The sequence below is a fragment of the Podarcis tiliguerta genome, assembly GCF_965153285.1.
Source record: "Podarcis tiliguerta genome assembly, chromosome: 6".
Taxonomy (NCBI): domain Eukaryota; kingdom Metazoa; phylum Chordata; class Lepidosauria; order Squamata; family Lacertidae; genus Podarcis; species Podarcis tiliguerta.
This window is the reverse complement of record NC_139539.1, coordinates 6,682,544-6,699,145: the sequence shown is the minus strand read 5'-3', so window position 1 is coordinate 6,699,145 and position 16,602 is coordinate 6,682,544. Positions and strand designations below refer to the sequence as shown.

The window sequence follows — 16,602 nt, the reverse complement described above, 5'->3', positions numbered from 1 at the left end:
GGGGGAAAAGTGCGTCCCATAGGGCGAAAAATACGGTATGTGTCTGTGGGAACGGGACAATTTCTTCTTGCACAGTGGCACTTCCCCTCCTTATCCTGCCTCCATGTTTACCCCACAAATCCCCCCTCCCCAAAACAAAATCAGCTCTGGGGGCTCCCACAACCCTTCCCAGTAGATTAGGGAGTCCGTTCCACCTTTCAACAGCTCTTACTGTCAGAAAGTTCTTCTCGATGTTGAGTCGGAATCTTGTAACTTGAATCTGTCGGTTCGAGCCCTACCCTCTGGAGCAGGAGAAAACAGGCTTGCTCCATGTGACGTCTCACGCTCCTCCTTCTGCTTCCTTCCCTAGTACCCAGAGCCAGAGTACGCGGGGAGACCCCTTCCAATGTCCCAGCATGAGACCTCTCCGACAGTACTGCGACGCGCCAGCAACCACCGACGCAACAACCCCTGCTGCTTCTGCTGGTGCTGCTGCTGCAGCTGCTCGTGGTACGTGGAACAAACTGGGGCGGGTTGGGGGTTGGACGCTGCCTACCTGTGCCTGTGTCATAGGCCCTGGGCCGGTGGAGGCTGGTGCCCACTGAGGTTAAAGGTAAAGGGACCCCTGACCATTAGGTCCAGTCGTGGCCGACTCTGGGGTTGCGGTGCTCATCTCGCTTTATTGGCCGAGGGACCTGGCGTACAGCTTCCGGGTCATGTGGCCAGCAGGACTAATCCACTTCTGGCGAACCAGAGCAGTAAATGGAAACGACGTTTACCTTCCTGCCATAGGCACTTCGATGTGCTTTCGAACTGCTAGGTTGGCAGGAGCAGGGACCAAGCAACAGGAGCTCACCCCGTCGCAGGGATTCGAACCGCTGACCTTCTGATTGGCAAGTCCTAGGCTCTGTGGTTTAACCCACAGCACCACCCACGTCCTGCGTAACCATTGCGATTAGCAGGAGTCTAATCATAGGTGGTGACCAAACAACTGATGGGCAGGGTCAGCTAATTTTGGTTTGAAACTATGGAAGAGGAAGCCGATAGGTTATTATTCGTTAAGGAAAAGGGCGAGGAAGATCGATAACAGTTTATGAAATAATTCATGGCACAGAGAAGGTAGATAGAGAAGTCCTTTTCTCCCTCATAACACTATTCATTTATTTGACTTATTAGTCACTTGCCACCCAACAGATCTTACACTGAAGAACTTACACATAAATACATTCTATAACACAACAGGGGGGGAAATAAACATTTAACATCCCATACAGCATATTTTTAAAAGCTTCTTCAAAGACGGCTTTTAACTGAACCCATCCTATTTTGTCAAGTCATGCAGTGACTTTCTGTTCCAGCAGTGACGCCCCACTGCTTTTAACAACCCAAACACGCAGCAAAAAAGCAAATAATATTTTTTTGCAGCCTTCAGAATGCATTCTTATATTATCGGAAATTATATTTTTCAAACGTCTTGCCTAGCAAACCTGCTTGGATACTTAGAACCGTGTCAATGCAGTCTAATGCAGAGTACTCTCGAAAAGCAAAATACGAAAGGTTAACTCCTCTAGAACGCTAGAACTCGGGGGGATCCAGTGAAGGTGAACGTTGAAAGGTTCAGGAGAGAGGAAAGAAAGTTCTTCATCAAAGTTAAACTATGGAACTCATTGCCACTGCAGAAGGTGGTGATGGCCACCAAGCTGGATGGTCTCTTCTTACAGGCAAGTTTTGGAGGTTCCCTCTCCTTCTGCTGCCTGATGTTCAGCTGCCGCGTTTCGGAGGAGCCATGTGCTTAAGCTTTGTTTATAGCTGGTGGCTAATTGGAGGAGTATTTAACAAAGCCAGTGTAAACACCATCTTGAGCAGATGGTCTGGTATTTGTGCCTCACAGAGTGCGGAGGCCCTCGGAAGCTTCGGATGTTCAGTTTTGTTTGGGTTCGGATACGTGTTTGTGTTTCGGATTTAGGATATACTGCGCGGCTGAATTTTCCCACAATCTGTTCTAGGCAATGCTGCTATTTCCCTAGTCTGCCACTGAGCCCTGTCTCCCGTTTGCGTTGCGCTTGTCGTTCTTGGATTCACATGTGATACAAGGGCCTCATTCCCTTCCGTGCAGTCTTCTGGGGGCCGCACGCCAATAATGGGCAGGGCCAGAAGCAAAAGGGAGGGGTGAGCAAAGCAACGAATGTGAAATTTACCTTTCTGTAGTAAGACATTTGCACACTTCTGTCCCCTGTTCCAGGTGAGCAAGAGGTGTTGTCAGAGTTCAGGGGCACATTCCAGCCAGGTGAAAACACTCGAGGAAGGGTGCATAGCAGGGCTGGTGAAGTGTGTGGCCTGGGGAGAGGAGTGCGGCTTGCAGAAAAGCCCAAGGGCCCAGTAGAAAAGCCTGGAGCATAGGCGTAGCCGGGGGGGCTGCTGCCCTCCGTAGATCAAGTAAATTAATAAAAATACAGTGGTACCCCGCAAGACGAATGCCTCGGAAGACGAAAAACTCGCTAGACGAAAGGGTTTTTCGTTTTCTGAGGTGATTCGCAAGACGGATTTTCCTAAGGTCTTGCTTCGCTAGACGAAACGGCCCTGCCTCTCCTGTCATGGCGACGGTCACTGCACGCACGCACGCTCGCTTCCTCGCTCCTCCGGCTCCCTCCCACCTTCCCGCTGACGGTTAGTGCCTCGCGCCGCTGCCCACCGCCCTCGCGCGCTCCCCTCAGAGAGCCATTGCCGCCAGCGTTACAGCCAGAGTCGCGCTCCTGAGCCCCGCCGCCCTCCAGCAGCCGCGTCGCACGGTGGCCACAAGGCGCGGGTGAGTCCGAGCTACCGGCTGCGGCAGCTGCCCTGCTTCTCCCCGCCCCTCCCCGCCGTTGTCAATGTTTAAATGCAGTGGTGCTTCGCAAGACGAAAAAACTCCCTCAACGAAAGAACTCGCGGAATGAATTAATTTCGTCTTGCGAGGCACCACTGTACCAATCAAGTCACAGATGGCTCAGTTCTGTTCCCCCCCCCCCCCGCCCCAAGGTCCTGCACCCCCTCAGCAAAAATCCTGGCTATACCCATGGCCTGGAGGACTGTATTTGGCCCCCATGCAGTGTAATGCAGCAGGAGGGCGGGATATAAATAAAAATTTATTTATTATTATTATTATTATTAGCTGCATCAACAGAAGTTTAGTGTCCAGATCAAGGGAAGTAATTGTTGTTGTTGTTGTTCTTTAGTCGTTTAGTCGTGTCTGACTCTTCGTGACCCCATGGACCAGAGCACACCAGGCACTCCTGTCTTCCACTGCCTCCTGCAGTTTGGTCAAACTCATGTTAGTAGCTTCAAGAACACTGTCCAACCACTTCATCCTCTGTCTTCCCCTTCTCCTTGTGCCCTCCATCTTTCCCAACATCAGGGTCTTTTGAGGACGAGATGGCTGGACAGTGTTCTCAGAGCTACCAGCATGAGTTTGACCAAACTGCGGGAGGCCATGGAAGACAGGAGGGCCTGGCGTGCTCTGGTCCATGGGGTCACGAAGAGTCGGACACGACTAAACAACAACAACACAGAGAAGACCCTGTCTCCAGCCACCACTGACCACACTCCCATTTTGAGTGGGATGCAGAGAAAGACCTGTTCACCACATCTTAGGCTAGGAACAGAGAACACTTCCTTACACAGAGTTAGACGGTTGGTCCACATAACTCAGAGTTTCCTGCACAGATTGGCAGCCACTCTCCACGGTTTCAGACTGGGAACATTCCAAGCCCTAACTGGAAATACTGGAAATGGAACTTGGGACCTTCTCAGCCATTGCTGCAACAAATCGCTTCGCCTCCAGGCTAAATTATTATTATTTTGATTGATAGATTGAGTTTATATACTGCCCTGTACCCGGAGGTCTCAGGGCAGTTCACATAAAAAATAACAACATACAGTATATAATCAGAATAAAAACAACTCAATAGCACGCACACACCCCAGAAAAGAGCCACATTTTAAAAGGGTATAGGATGTAAAACAGATCAACCAAAGGCCTGGTTAAAAAGGAACTTTTTTTGCCTGGTGCCTAAAGGTGTATAATGAAGGTGCCCGGCAAATTTCCCTGGGGAGAGCATTCCACAGACGGGGAGCCACTGCAGAGAAGGCCCTGTTCACATGTTGCCACTTTTCTGACCTATCGAGGAGGGGGCACACAAAGGAGGGCCTCAGAAGATGATCTCAGGGTCCGGGTAGGTTGATATAGAAAGAGGCAATCCTTGAGGTATTGCGGTTGTGAGCCGTTTAAGGTTTATAGGTCAAAACCACCACTTTGAATTGGGCCTGGGAACTAATTGGTAGCCACTGCAGTCGGACGAGAATCTGCCACTCTGTCTGCCTCTCCCCCAAGTCCCAGCAAGATAAGTCTGCGGTCGCATTTGGACTTAGGGTGGCTTCCTTTGACAGCGGCATATCTTTGTGTTAATTCTTTTCCTGTATAGCTGATGCTCTCAGACTGCCAGCAGAAGGGGGGTGAGAAAAAGATGAAATTTGCACACCGGAACTGCTGTTCCTGTGGGGCTTCGAGCGAAAGTTCTTTTTCTTTTAAAAAAAAGGAAGTTGAAGCAGCTCAGGCCTACAGTCACTTGACTCAGGCACAGAGGAGGCTGCCAACATTGATCTTTTATGTTTGAATCAAGGATGCAAACTTTAATAGGTGAAATGTCTAGAGTGTGATTTTTTATATATAAAAAAAGACTGACTAGAAAGATGCTCAGATTAATCAGGCAGCAGATGTTTTTGTGTGTGCTAAGGGGAATGTAAGTTGAGCTCCTAATGTGCAGTAAAGGTAAAGGGACCCCTGACCATAGGTCCAGTCATGGCCGACTCTGGGGTTGCGGCGCTCATCTCGCTTTATTAGCCGAGGGAGCCGGTGTACAGCTTCCTGGTCATGTGGCCAGCATGACTAAGCTGCTTCTGGCAAACCAGAGCAGCGCACGGAAACACCGTTTACCTTCCCGCCGGAGCGGTACCTATTTATCTACTTGCACTTTGATGTGCTTTCGAACTGCTAGGTTGGCAGGAGCAGGGACCGAGCAACGGGAGCTCACCCCGTTGCGGGGATTCGAACCGTGACCTTCTGATCGGCAAGTCCTAGGCTCTGTGGTTTAACCCACAGCGCCACCCGCGTCCCAACTCAATGCGCATTAACACCTGGCCATTATGCACATTCGCTGAGCCTCATGGAGAAGGTGCACAGAATCTGTCTGTGAAGAGGACATTATGTGCATTTCCTGGTCATTATGCACAATCCCCAACAGGCCTTGGGGAATGTGCATAATATCGGCTGCGTCTTGTACATTGTCTGGGCAATATGCACATTCTCCAGTCACTGCATAAACTCCAAAGAACATACTTCCCCCCCCCTCTATTTCTTGTTCAACCTGTGTTCCCTAGGCTGCTTCTAGCCCACAGCCTAATCTCACATGCCCCACAGCATATCCTCCCCGTGATCAGCCAAGCAGCAGGGGTTGGTCCAGATAATTTTTCATTAACTTCATATCCCATGCTTCTTCCCAAATCGTCCCTTTTTCTGCAGTGCAACCCCACTCTCAGCTGTTCCCTGGTCAGCACAGAGAGAATTGTACTGAGACTTTTCACACTGGAGTTGAGCTTGAGGTGATGCAGAAGAGAGCAGGGCTCATTTTGTAGGTAGAAGAGGGAATTTTGGCAATTGAAAGTTTTCCTGCCCCTGCTTTTGAAAATCCTGCCTTGTACACAGCTGCCCAGGCACGCGAACATCGCAGGGGAACAGCTGAGAGTAGGACTGGACAGCAGGAAAAAGGGCTCTTTCGGAATAAGCCTGGGATATAAATATAATGAAAAATAGGGATCTGGACTGTTGGTCCACCCAGCTCAGTATTGTCCACACTGACTAGCAGCTGCAATCCAAGATTTCAGACACTTCTCTCATCCAACTAACAGAGTCATGGTTCATGCTTGTCTTCCTTTGGCTCTGGGCATCACCTCCAAGCCAACATAGCGGTAAAAAGTTTCACTCCCTGGAGCAGCCTTCAAACTTCTTATATTTGCTAGTGAAACCGTTGCCTGTTTTAACTGTGAGAAAACACTGACCTCTACTTGTCAGCTTTGGTAAAGACGGCTGCATATTTCCTTCCCTAAGTTTCCTATATATAAGCTCTTGAGTCTCAGTCTGCCTCTGATGTGGAGTTTATCCATTCTTTTCTCTCTCTGCTTCACTTTCAAAACACAGCAGCCCTGGCGTGAGCTGCATCTGTGCAGAAGGGTGCAAGGTGATTAACCCTTCCCTCCCTCATCATTTTCCAGCTCAAAACGGACCTCTCCTGGGTGCTTTTACACTTGTTGGGGGGGGGGGAGATAGGGGTGCTCTTGAGCAGGAAAGCTGCAGGAGTGGGAAGGGGTTAAGCAGCTTTTCCCTGTTGGGTTTGGGTTTTGGGGAGGAGGCAATCCATAGAATCAACTCTGATTAACATGTAGTTTGAACTTTACTCATAAGGTAGTGTCAGGGAACTGCCATCGGAGCTAGAAGGAGAGGGAGGGCTCCAGAGGGATTCCAGAGAGTGTTCCGGGAGGGAGAGAAGCAGCACATCTTCTGGGGAAGGAAATCAGCGTAGCACCAGTGGAGGAGGGGGGCAGATGGGGGAATCGGCGAGGTGGCTCCAAGACTCCTCGCCGGGGACCAGCGGGGAGAGCACGGGTCCTCCGATGCCCACACCCTCCCTGCGCAGAAGGCTTCCGCGCAGGGAGAGTAGGCGGAGACTAGGCGTCAAAGAACTTTTATGAAGTTCAAGAAACGCCCACTGACGGATTCTGCCAGCAATTGAGACAGCCACGGGCGAGTGGCTGCCCAGACAGAAAGGGTTCACTCAGGCAACCCACCCAGGTGTGGCGCCGGTTTACGCATGACAACCCCTAGAACCATTACAGGTAGGGTGTCCCTTGTTACGCTGCCATTTCTACGGGGATATACACTCAGTATTTATCACCCCTGCTATGCAAAAATCTCCAAATGAATCCGAACTTCAGTGTCTAAATTCCCTGTTAGAGGACAAGGATCCTGAGATCACGTTAAGGGCAGCCAAATTCTGTGCGATTGCCATAAAATTTAGGGAACAAGCTGTGCTATCATAACGATTACAGTTTTAAATGATAATTTTAGGTTATATGTTAGTGACTAAGTTTTAATTTATATATATTTTTAACTGTTGCTATAGCTGTATTGTCCCTCTTATACCTAATTGCAAATTCAAATGTAACCCTATCGTGTTTTATGACTTCCTTGATATTGTATGTGGGCTGGATCTGGTCTGTGACCGAAATAATAAAATTCATTCATAAGGTAGGGTGGTGGGGAGCATGAGCATATGCTTGAAGCTTCTCCATAACTTCATTCTTGATGCTGTACACACCCTGACCTATTTGCAATCTTTTCATTTTGATACTAGGAATGAAGATCGTGAGCGGGCGTGGAGGGCATCGCGAGACACCAAACTGGAGCCCATTCCAAACTGTGAAGCCTGGTGAGTTCACTCTTTGCCATGGTGGCAGCTCTTGTGCACTCAGAATTTTCACCATCAACCTGTCCATAGCGAGCCATGCTGAGGTATTGCCAGGACAACGGGCAGGGCCTTTTTGGTGGTGGCACCCTCAACGAAACAATTTACTCCCCAGATAGGCAAGTTCAACAGGTCTGTCTTTCGGCTTGTTTGTTTTTCTGGAGATACGAAAGAACCATCGTTCCCTGGCAAACGTTTGGGGAGTTAACTTTAGTTTTCTGAGATTCCACCGAGGTCCTGTTGTTCTTTTCTGGTTTTTATAGGGCTTTTAATGGCTGTGGCACTGTTCGCTGGTTTTTAGTGACTGGTTTTTATCTGTTGTTAGGTTTCCTCCGGGCTCCTTTGGAGCCATGGGGAGTGGAGGTAAATCTCATCACAAAAGGTGCATGACCCAGCTAAAGTGATGATGTGCCTTCCAAGTTTGGTCACTTTCCATGGGAGAGTTAAGTACACTGACATCATAGAACCGTAGACTTGGAAGGGACCATGAGGGTCATCTAGTCCAACCCCCTGAGATGCAGGAATCTTCCTGCCCAACATGAGGCTTGAACTCACACATGCTCTTAACGACTGAGCTATCGTGCATGGGCTGAAAGTGGGTTTTTGTTTTTGTTTTGTTTTTAATTTTTATTATTTTAAAAAATAGATTACAAAGTCCAAAACATTATAAACTCCAAAAATAGATTACAAAGTCCAAAACATTATGAAGTCCAAAACAAAGCAGAACAAACAAAGCAAAACAAAAAAAACAAAGATTAAAAAACAATAATCAACACCTACAAAGAAAACCATAGGTAAAGGCAAAGGGACCCCTGACCATTAGGTCTAGTTGTGACTAACTCTGGGGTTGCGACGCTCATCTCGCTTTATTGGCCGAGGGAGCCAGCGTACAGCTTCCGGGTCATGTGGCCAGCAGGACTAAGCCGCTTCTGGCGAACCAGAGCAGTGCACGGAAACGCCGTTTACTTTCCCGCTGGAGTGGTACCTATTTGTTTACTTGCACTTTGATGTGCTTTTGAACTGCTAGGTTGGCAGGAGCAGGGACCGAGCAACGGGAGCTCACCCCGTCGCAGGGATTTGAACCGCCGACCTTCTGATCAACAAGTCCTAGGCTCTGTGGTTTAACCCACAGCGCCACCCGTGTCCCTCTAAGAAAACCATATCATCATACTAATCATTACATACATATACACATACTGACTTCTTTCATTTGTTCTGAGACCTCATAGTTTTTAATCTTTCTGTATTGTTGTGTCTAGTGTAGATTACCTCTATCTTTATACCTCTTGCACCATTTTTCAATTTCTTTAACCCTGCAAAGCTTCATTCATTACATACCGATATACTTACTCCAGAACAATGTTTTTCCATATATTCTTTAACACAATCCCATTCTTTTACTAATTTTTGGTCCGATTGTCCCCTTAAGAATGCTGTGAATCTTGCCATATATAGATTCACAAAAGTTGATTTGCCATTCTTTTATTGATGGGATTTCCCCCCGAAAGTGGGTTTTTAAAGTGCTTGACTTGGCCCTCTGTGTGCAAAGGAACATAGGAAGGTGCCTCACTCAGGCCCCCAATTTATCCATCTAGCTCAATATTGTCTACACATATTGGAAGCAACTGTCCCTGCCTGGAGACCCCTGCATTCAAAGCTGATCCTGTACTGCTGAGCTACAGCCTTTCCCCAAATAAATTGGTATTAGCTTAGAACACAGCCTTCCCCAATGTGGTGCTGGTTCCCCAGTGGTGACAGCTGGGACTGGTGTGAGCTGTACTTGCAAACATCTGGAGGGCTCTATGTTAGGGAAGACAAACTTCTTTTTTATTACAGACTTTATTGAATCTTTTTAGGACAATTGCCAAGCATCAAGCTAAAGCACAACTGCATGTATAGATGTTAAGTCTTGTATGCAGACTTAATTTTTTAATAATAATAATCAAGAGTTCTACATTCTATGTTGTTGTTTTTTTAAAAAAAGCATGTTTCTAGTCCTTAATAAGCTCAAAGGTGGGTGCATGATGAAATCTCAGAAACCAAAAAGCAACGTCTGGAGTCAGAGGGTGGGATAGGGCCAGAGTTCAGCTGGCCAGAGAGGGTGAGGTTTCTAGATCCTTTGTTCTTTCCATTTTAATTTTCAAGACCTTGTCATGCAGTTAAAATAGGAATCCAGTAAGAAGTATGAAAGTCATAAAGAGAGAGAGGAAAGAAGCACAGGAGACATGGGTGGTGTGTGTGTGTGGAATATCTCTGCACCTTTTGCACCCCTGGTCCATTTTGCCAAGGGTTTCCCAAACTTGGGTCTCCAGCTGTTGTTGGACTACAACTCCCATCATCCCTAGCGAGCAGGGCCAGTTGTCAGGGATGATGGGAGTTGTAGTCTAAAAACAGCTGGAGACCCATGTTTGGGAAACCCTGATAGTATAATAATAATAATAATAATAATAATAATAATAATAATAATATACTAATTTATTATTTATAACCCGCCCATCTGGCTGAGTTTCCCCAGTCACTCTGGGCGGCTCCAAATTGAGTGTTAAAAACAATACAGCATTAAATATTAAAAACTTCCCTAAAGAGGGCTGCCTTAAGATGTCTTTTAAAGATAGGACATCTGCTTATTTCCTTCACATCTGAAGGGAGGGTGTTCCACAGGGTGGGTGCCACTACCGAGAAGGCCCTCTGTCTGGTTCCCCATAACCTCACTTCTCGCAATGAGGGAACCACCAGAAGGCCCTCGGCGCTGGATCTCAGTGTCCGGGCTGAATGATGGGGGTGGAGATGCTCCTTCATGTATACAGGACCGAGGCCGTTTAGGGCTTTAAAGGTCAGCACCAACACTTCGAATTGTGCTCAGAAATGTACTGGGAGGCAATTCAGATCTTTCAGGACCGGTGTTATGTGGTCCCGGCAGCCGCCCCCAGTCACCAGTCTAGCTGCCGCATTCTGGATTAGTTGCAGTTTCCGGGTCACCTTCAAAGGTAGCCCCACGTGGAGCTCATTGCAGTAGTCCAAGTGGGAGATAACTAGAGCATGCACCACTCTGGCGAGACAGTCTGCGGGCAGGGAGGGTCTCAGGCTTCGTGCCAGATGGAGCTGGTAGACAACCGCCCTGGACACGGAATTGACCTGCGCCTCCATGGACAGCTGTGAGTCCAAAATGACTCCCAGTCTGCGCACCTGGTCCTTCAGGGGCGCAAAGTTACTCCATTTAGGACCAGGGAAGTGGCAGGAGAGGCTGTGTGAGCCTATTTACAAGCAGTTTATTCGGCGTACATCAGGACAAAAGGAAACATTTCTGATCTCCTTCATGTCCAAAGCAAGACAGCTAAAGCATAAGCTATACACAAACGGAAGTTCCCAGCAAGCTGGGTGGAACAGAATAACCCAACAGTTCTCTCCCCAACCCATTATATTCCCTCAGCAACCCTGTGAGGTAGGCTAGGCTGGGAGTGAGTGAGTGAGTGGCCCAAGAACACCCAGCAAGCTTCATGGCCGAGTGGGGAACTGAACCCTGGCCTCCCAGGCCCTAGTCGAGCGCTTTAACCACTGCTCCACACTGCCTGTCAGCAGTCTCAGAAAGGGTAAAGGGGACCCCTGACCATTAGGTCCAGTCGTGGCCAACTCTGGGGTTGCAGCGCTCATCTCGCTTTATTGGCCAAGGGAGCTTCCAGGTCATGTGGCCAGCATGACTAAGCCGCTTCTGGCGAACACGGAAACGCCATTTACCTTCCTGCTGCAGAGGTACCTATTTATCTACTTGCACTTTGACGTGCTTATGAACTGCCAGGTTGTCAGGAGCTGGGACTGAGCAATGGGAGCTCACCCCGTCGCGAGGATTCGAACCGCCGACCTTCTGATCGGCAAGCCCTAGGCTCTGTGGTTTAACCCCCAGTGCCACCCGCAGTCTCAGTACCTGGCTCCATATTGTAGGCCAGGGTTCTAGGCAGGGGGCCTTTCCTACCTACCTGGAGATGATAGAGATTCAGCCTGGGACCTGCTGCATGCAAAACTGAATCTCTCCCCCTGAGCAAGCACACTGGGGGAGACTCTTGAGAGCAGGCCGAGGGGACTGAAATAACTCCTTTTCTCCCCCATCTTGTTCCCTGCGGCTCCTCCTGCGCTGCCTTTGCCTCTGCCTGGGGCGGGGGGGCTGCCCCTTCAGCGCCAAGCCAACGACTGAGGAAGTCAAGGGCTGGTCCCAGTCTTTCGACAAGTTGATGAAGAACCCAGCCGGCAGGAACGTGTTCCGGGAATTCTTACGGACTGAGTACAGCGAGGAGAACATGCTCTTCTGGCTGGCCTGCGAGGAACTCAAAAGCGAGTGCAACAAGCACGCCATCGACGAGAAGGCTCGGATGATCTATGAAGATTACATCTCCATCCTTTCGCCCAAGGAGGTACCTGTCCGTTTGCAGCTAGAATTGTAGACTTGGAAGGGGCCCCGTCCCAAGGGTCAGCTAGTCCCACCCCCTACAGTGCAGGAATCTCTGCTAGATCATACATGACAGATAGCTACCCAACCTTTGCTTAAAAAGAAGAGGAGAAGAAGAGTTTGGATTTGATATCCCGCCTTTCACTCCCTTTAAGGAGTCTCAAAGCGGCTCACATTCTCCTTTCCCTTCCTCCCCCACAACAAACACTCTGTGAGGTGAGTGGGGCTGAGAGACTTCAGAGAAGTGTGACTGGCCCAAGGTCACCCAGCAGCTGCATGTGGAGGAGCGGGGAAGCGAACCCGGTTCCCCAGATTACCAGTCTACCGCTCTCAACCACTACACCACACTGGCTCTCAAAAACTGTTATTTGATAATGTACTTTATTATCCCAGCTCCTTCCCTCCCTCCCTCCCCCTGGCTGATGTGTCCATTTCCCCTGTAGTCCCCAGTAGGGCTGGATGATGTATCGATAGTTCATCCAAAATCGGTTTGAAGTCCACATCGTGATAACAGTTTCGTAATATTTGACATGGCGATATTTCGCGAATCATGTGTGTGTGCTGTGTAAAAAAACCGCGATATGGGGAGAAACGGCTATCCCTTTTCTCGTGATTCCTGCCGCCCCTGTTGCTCTGCAATACAAAATAACAGCCGTAACAATTTGTTAAAGATAAGTAAAAATGTGTCGCTTACAGACCCCTAAGTAGAAGCAGTTTCCGGGACATTACCCTGTTTGCTTCCTTATTGCAGACATTGTGAAAAATCAGTACAGTCATACCTCGGGTTAAAGTCGCTTCAGGTTGAGCGTTTTCAGGTTGCTCTCTGCGACAACCCGGAAGTAACGGAATGGGTTACTTCCAGGTTTCACCGCTCACGTATGCGCAGATGCTCAAAATGACATCACGCGCATGTGCAGAAGTGCCGAATCGTGACCCGCAGATGCGGGTTGTGTTCTACTCGGGATGCAAACAGGGCTCTGGAACAGATCCCGTTCACTTCCAGAGGTAGCACTGTATATCGCAATGTTTAGCTGGTGAAAACCAGACATCGCTCAGCCCTTCTCCCCAGCAGATTCGCTTTCCATCTTTGCCCTAAAAGGTGTGTTGCTTCTCTCGCCCACCTGTCCCTCAGGTCAGCCTGGACTCCCGCGTCCGCGAAGGCATCAACCGCAAGATGCAGGAGCCGTCCTCGCACACCTTCGACGATGCACAGCTACAGATCTACACGCTCATGCATAGAGACTCCTATCCCCGTTTTCTGAACTCGGCCGTATACAAAGCACTGCTCCAGAGCGTCTCCCGGTCATCCTCGGAGTCCTAATCCCCTTCCACCACCACCATCACTGGGGAAGGTGGGGAGAGAAGCAAATTACGAAGTGACGGTTCTCCTTTCATATGGCAGGTGTTAACTTTGGGGGTTTTTTAAATATATATATATATGGACCTCCCACTTGGTCTTACAGAACCAAGGGACCTGAAATGGCATTCTGGGCCAAATCCTGTAAAACCGCCTCAGTTCTGAACAACAAGCTGCTGGTCCAACTTACTAGGAAGTTCGCTCCGTGCAAACCTGCCCCATCTTCTTCTGCCAGAAAGGTGACACCTGCCATCACGTGAACCTCAAAACTCAGGCCTCTGCTTTTACTACTGAATCCGTGTTGGCAAGCTAGCTGACCACGCAGAAGAACTAAAAGTACGGAAGGAATCGGCCAACTGGTGCAGGGAGGGGTGGGGGTTGGGAGGGGGCAAGAGAATCCTGGGCAACATGGCGAAAGAAAAGAAAAAGGCCAAAATCCACATCTTCTGAATATTGTTCTTCCTGTCTTTTTTCTGTTTTGTTTGGTTTTCCCTGTTTAAAAAAAAAAAAAAGAGCTGTTTCCGTGGCAGATCTCAAATGGTTCTGGTGGAAGCTTCAGTCAGACCGATATGGGTGTAGCATAAGAATATTCTGAATTGCACAGGTGTAGGCGGTGGTTTTTGGCCAGAGAAGAGTCCCGTGCAACTCAAAGGCTTTCTCTATCCCCCCACGTTGCATTTATTCCAGCTGGGGCCAGACCTCAGGCAGGCTTCTGTCATCTCAGTGATGTGGGGAAACCGAGCAGGGCTTGACCTCGGAGCTCATGGAGGGGGGATAGGTAGGGTTGTTGAGGAGTTCCACTGAAAGCAGACCTCCCTGGTGCAAATCATGGTTTTGCTATTTCCAGAAGCAACCCGCAAGTAAACTCCCAAATTTCCTGAGATCCCAGAAGTGTACAGGAGGCTTCCATGTGTTAGCAGCACAGGGGAATTCATAGTACAATGACATGTTTGTCCTACAGAGATTCAGGAGGCCTTTGGTGGTGGAGATGCTTTTAGGAGCACATCAGATCCTGGGAGGTGTGAGGCTCTGGAACTGAGACCTGGTTTTCGAAAGGTGAAGGAAATGATTGGCAGGTGGAAAACGGGGGTTCCACCTTGGATGGAGCAGACTTGGTTGGAGAAGGAAACCTTTCTGCTGGGCCACAGCACTCCGTGGCATAGCAGTCATGCCAAGATGAGGCCTTGAGCCTCTGAAGGCTGTTGCTTTCATGTGAGCTTCCTAGAAGCATCTGGTTAAGCATGGAGGAAGCAGAAAGCTAGAACAGATGGACCATTGGTTTCATCCAGCTGGTCTGTCCTCACTGTACATGCTAGAGCAGAAGGGAGTAGCTCAGTCGTGTCTTTTGGAGGAAGACAGAGCATCTCCTCTCTCCAGCAATTCAACAGCAGAAGTAGGCAGAGTGAGTGAGATAGGACTATGGGATATGGGATGGGGTGGCCCGTCTCAGAGGCTGGGTTGCTTAGCAACAACCTATAAGGAAGCCTAAGGGTCAAGGGTGTCACACACACCTCTCAGATAGGGCTGTGGTTCCTTTTAATCAGAATTGCAGAGTTGGGAGGGACCTTGAGGACCATCTAGTCCAACCCCCTGCAATGCAAGAACCTCAACTAAAGCAACTAGGGCAGGTGGCCATCCAGCCACTGCTTAAAGACTCCCAGAAGGAGTCCATTCCACTGTTGAACAGCTGTTGCCGTCAGAAAGTTCTTCCTCCTGTTTAGTCAAAATCTCCTTGTAACTTGAAGCCGTTGGTTCGGGTCCTGTCCTCATAGGAGCAGGAGAAAACCAGCTTTCTCCATCTTCCATGCGGCAGCTCATTAGATATTTGAAGATGGCCATCATATCTCCTTGCAGTCTCCTCTTGAGGAGAGAGGCGTCCCACCAGATTTGGTTTCTCCCATCCTACCGTTGCAGTAACGGGAGAAGCTGTATACACAAAGAGGTAGAGACGCTTCCTTGGTAGAAACTCCTTGCAGGGAGTGAGATGGCTGCCCTTCTTGTTCTGTTCATGCAGTGTTTCCAAAAGCGAAACCCTCACCTGAACTATGCCAGGTCCTAGTGGGCATCTGCCTGGGGCAATGCCACTTTCTGGACTCTTCCTCCCACTAGATGTGCAGCTGGTTTTGTGTCTTCTTCCATCAAAGATGGGACACCCTCCTTTGGTTCTTCTTTCCCCCCCCCCTTCCATGATCTCAAAAGCTTCTATTGTTTGATGCTGGGTGCCAAAATTGGAGCTTATGTCGCAAACCGCAGCCTGTTTGCCACGGCCTCTTCCAAAAGATGGGTGTGGGTGCCTGTCGAAATCATGCTTTCATCAAGCCACAATATGCAATGATGTTGAGGCCTCTGTGTCACCGCCACCCCACACCGATGTTGGAGAGCCAGTAAGACTTGAGCTCCTTCTCAACTGTCTTTTATTTGCAGTTCTCTCGTTTCCGCCTGGTAACACCTGCACTTTGTGAAACTGGCCTTGGAGAGTCTTAAAAGGAGCAATTGGGTTTCCTTTTCCCCTCTTTCCACGCAACACTCAGAGGGCACACGTTCGCATCATGGCGGGCTTCACACACACAACAAACCCTTTTTTGACCTGTGGAACTCTTTTCCACCAGAAGTAATAAAGGCCAATTGTGTCAAATGAGGATGATTATTTTTTTACATGTGTGAGAATTGCAGCAAGTGGCCTCCATTAATTAAAACAGTGTGAATAGGCTGAGTGTCCTTAATTCTGCAAAGAAAGGAAATGGCACTTAGCGAGAGAGTACTGTCGCTCTGTTAGGATACATCTTTCCTGATTCAGACTGGACAGATCAGTTCTGACTCTTGCATTGATATAGACGTAGTGACAACAAAATCTCTTGAGTAGCAGTTCTTACATACTGGTGTGTTTGTGGAATTCAGAAGTTTGCAGAAATGCAAAAAAAAAAGGAAAAGAAATGAGGGACAACTCCAAAACAGCTCAAGGAGGGCTGAGTATGCTCGATTGGACTGGAATGCTGTCTGTTGTAGGGTGGGGAACTGAAAATAGAGTGAATGCAATTGAATATCCAGGAAGGAAGCATGGCTGGGTAGCTGGAACACTTAAGACGGAAGGATTCCACACTGCAACATTTAATGCATATATTTTTGGCAGATTCCTCTTGCACAGCATAATTACGAGTTGCTTTGTCTTCTACTCACAACAACCCTGTGATGTAGATCGTTCTTATTCCCATTTCATAAATTGAAAACTCAAAACAGCGCGGCAAGTGCCTCATCAGCACCCAACTCTC

The 16,602-nt window shown here is 48.7% G+C and overlaps 1 protein-coding gene across 4 annotated transcripts in view; it reads left to right on the top strand.

Annotated features, from left to right (window-relative positions):
* The window catches only part of RGS19 (regulator of G protein signaling 19), a 60,639-nt gene extending 44,671 nt beyond the window's left edge, over nt 1-15,968 (top strand). For 3 of the 4 annotated variants that reach the window (XM_083447685.1, XM_083447684.1, XM_083447686.1), the window contains exons 3-6: nt 350-489; nt 7,425-7,499; nt 11,707-11,941; nt 13,109-15,968. In XM_083447685.1, coding sequence (XP_083303811.1) covers nt 350-489; nt 7,425-7,499; nt 11,707-11,941; nt 13,109-13,297 — 639 coding nt within the window. In that variant the 3' untranslated portion in view covers nt 13,298-15,968. Of the gene's footprint in view, nt 1-349; nt 490-4,791; nt 6,476-6,906; nt 7,500-11,706; nt 11,942-13,108 lie in introns of those variants that run through there. The other variant, XM_083447687.1, reaches the window with a different exon arrangement.
* The last annotated feature ends 634 nt before the right edge of the window (nt 15,969-16,602 follow it).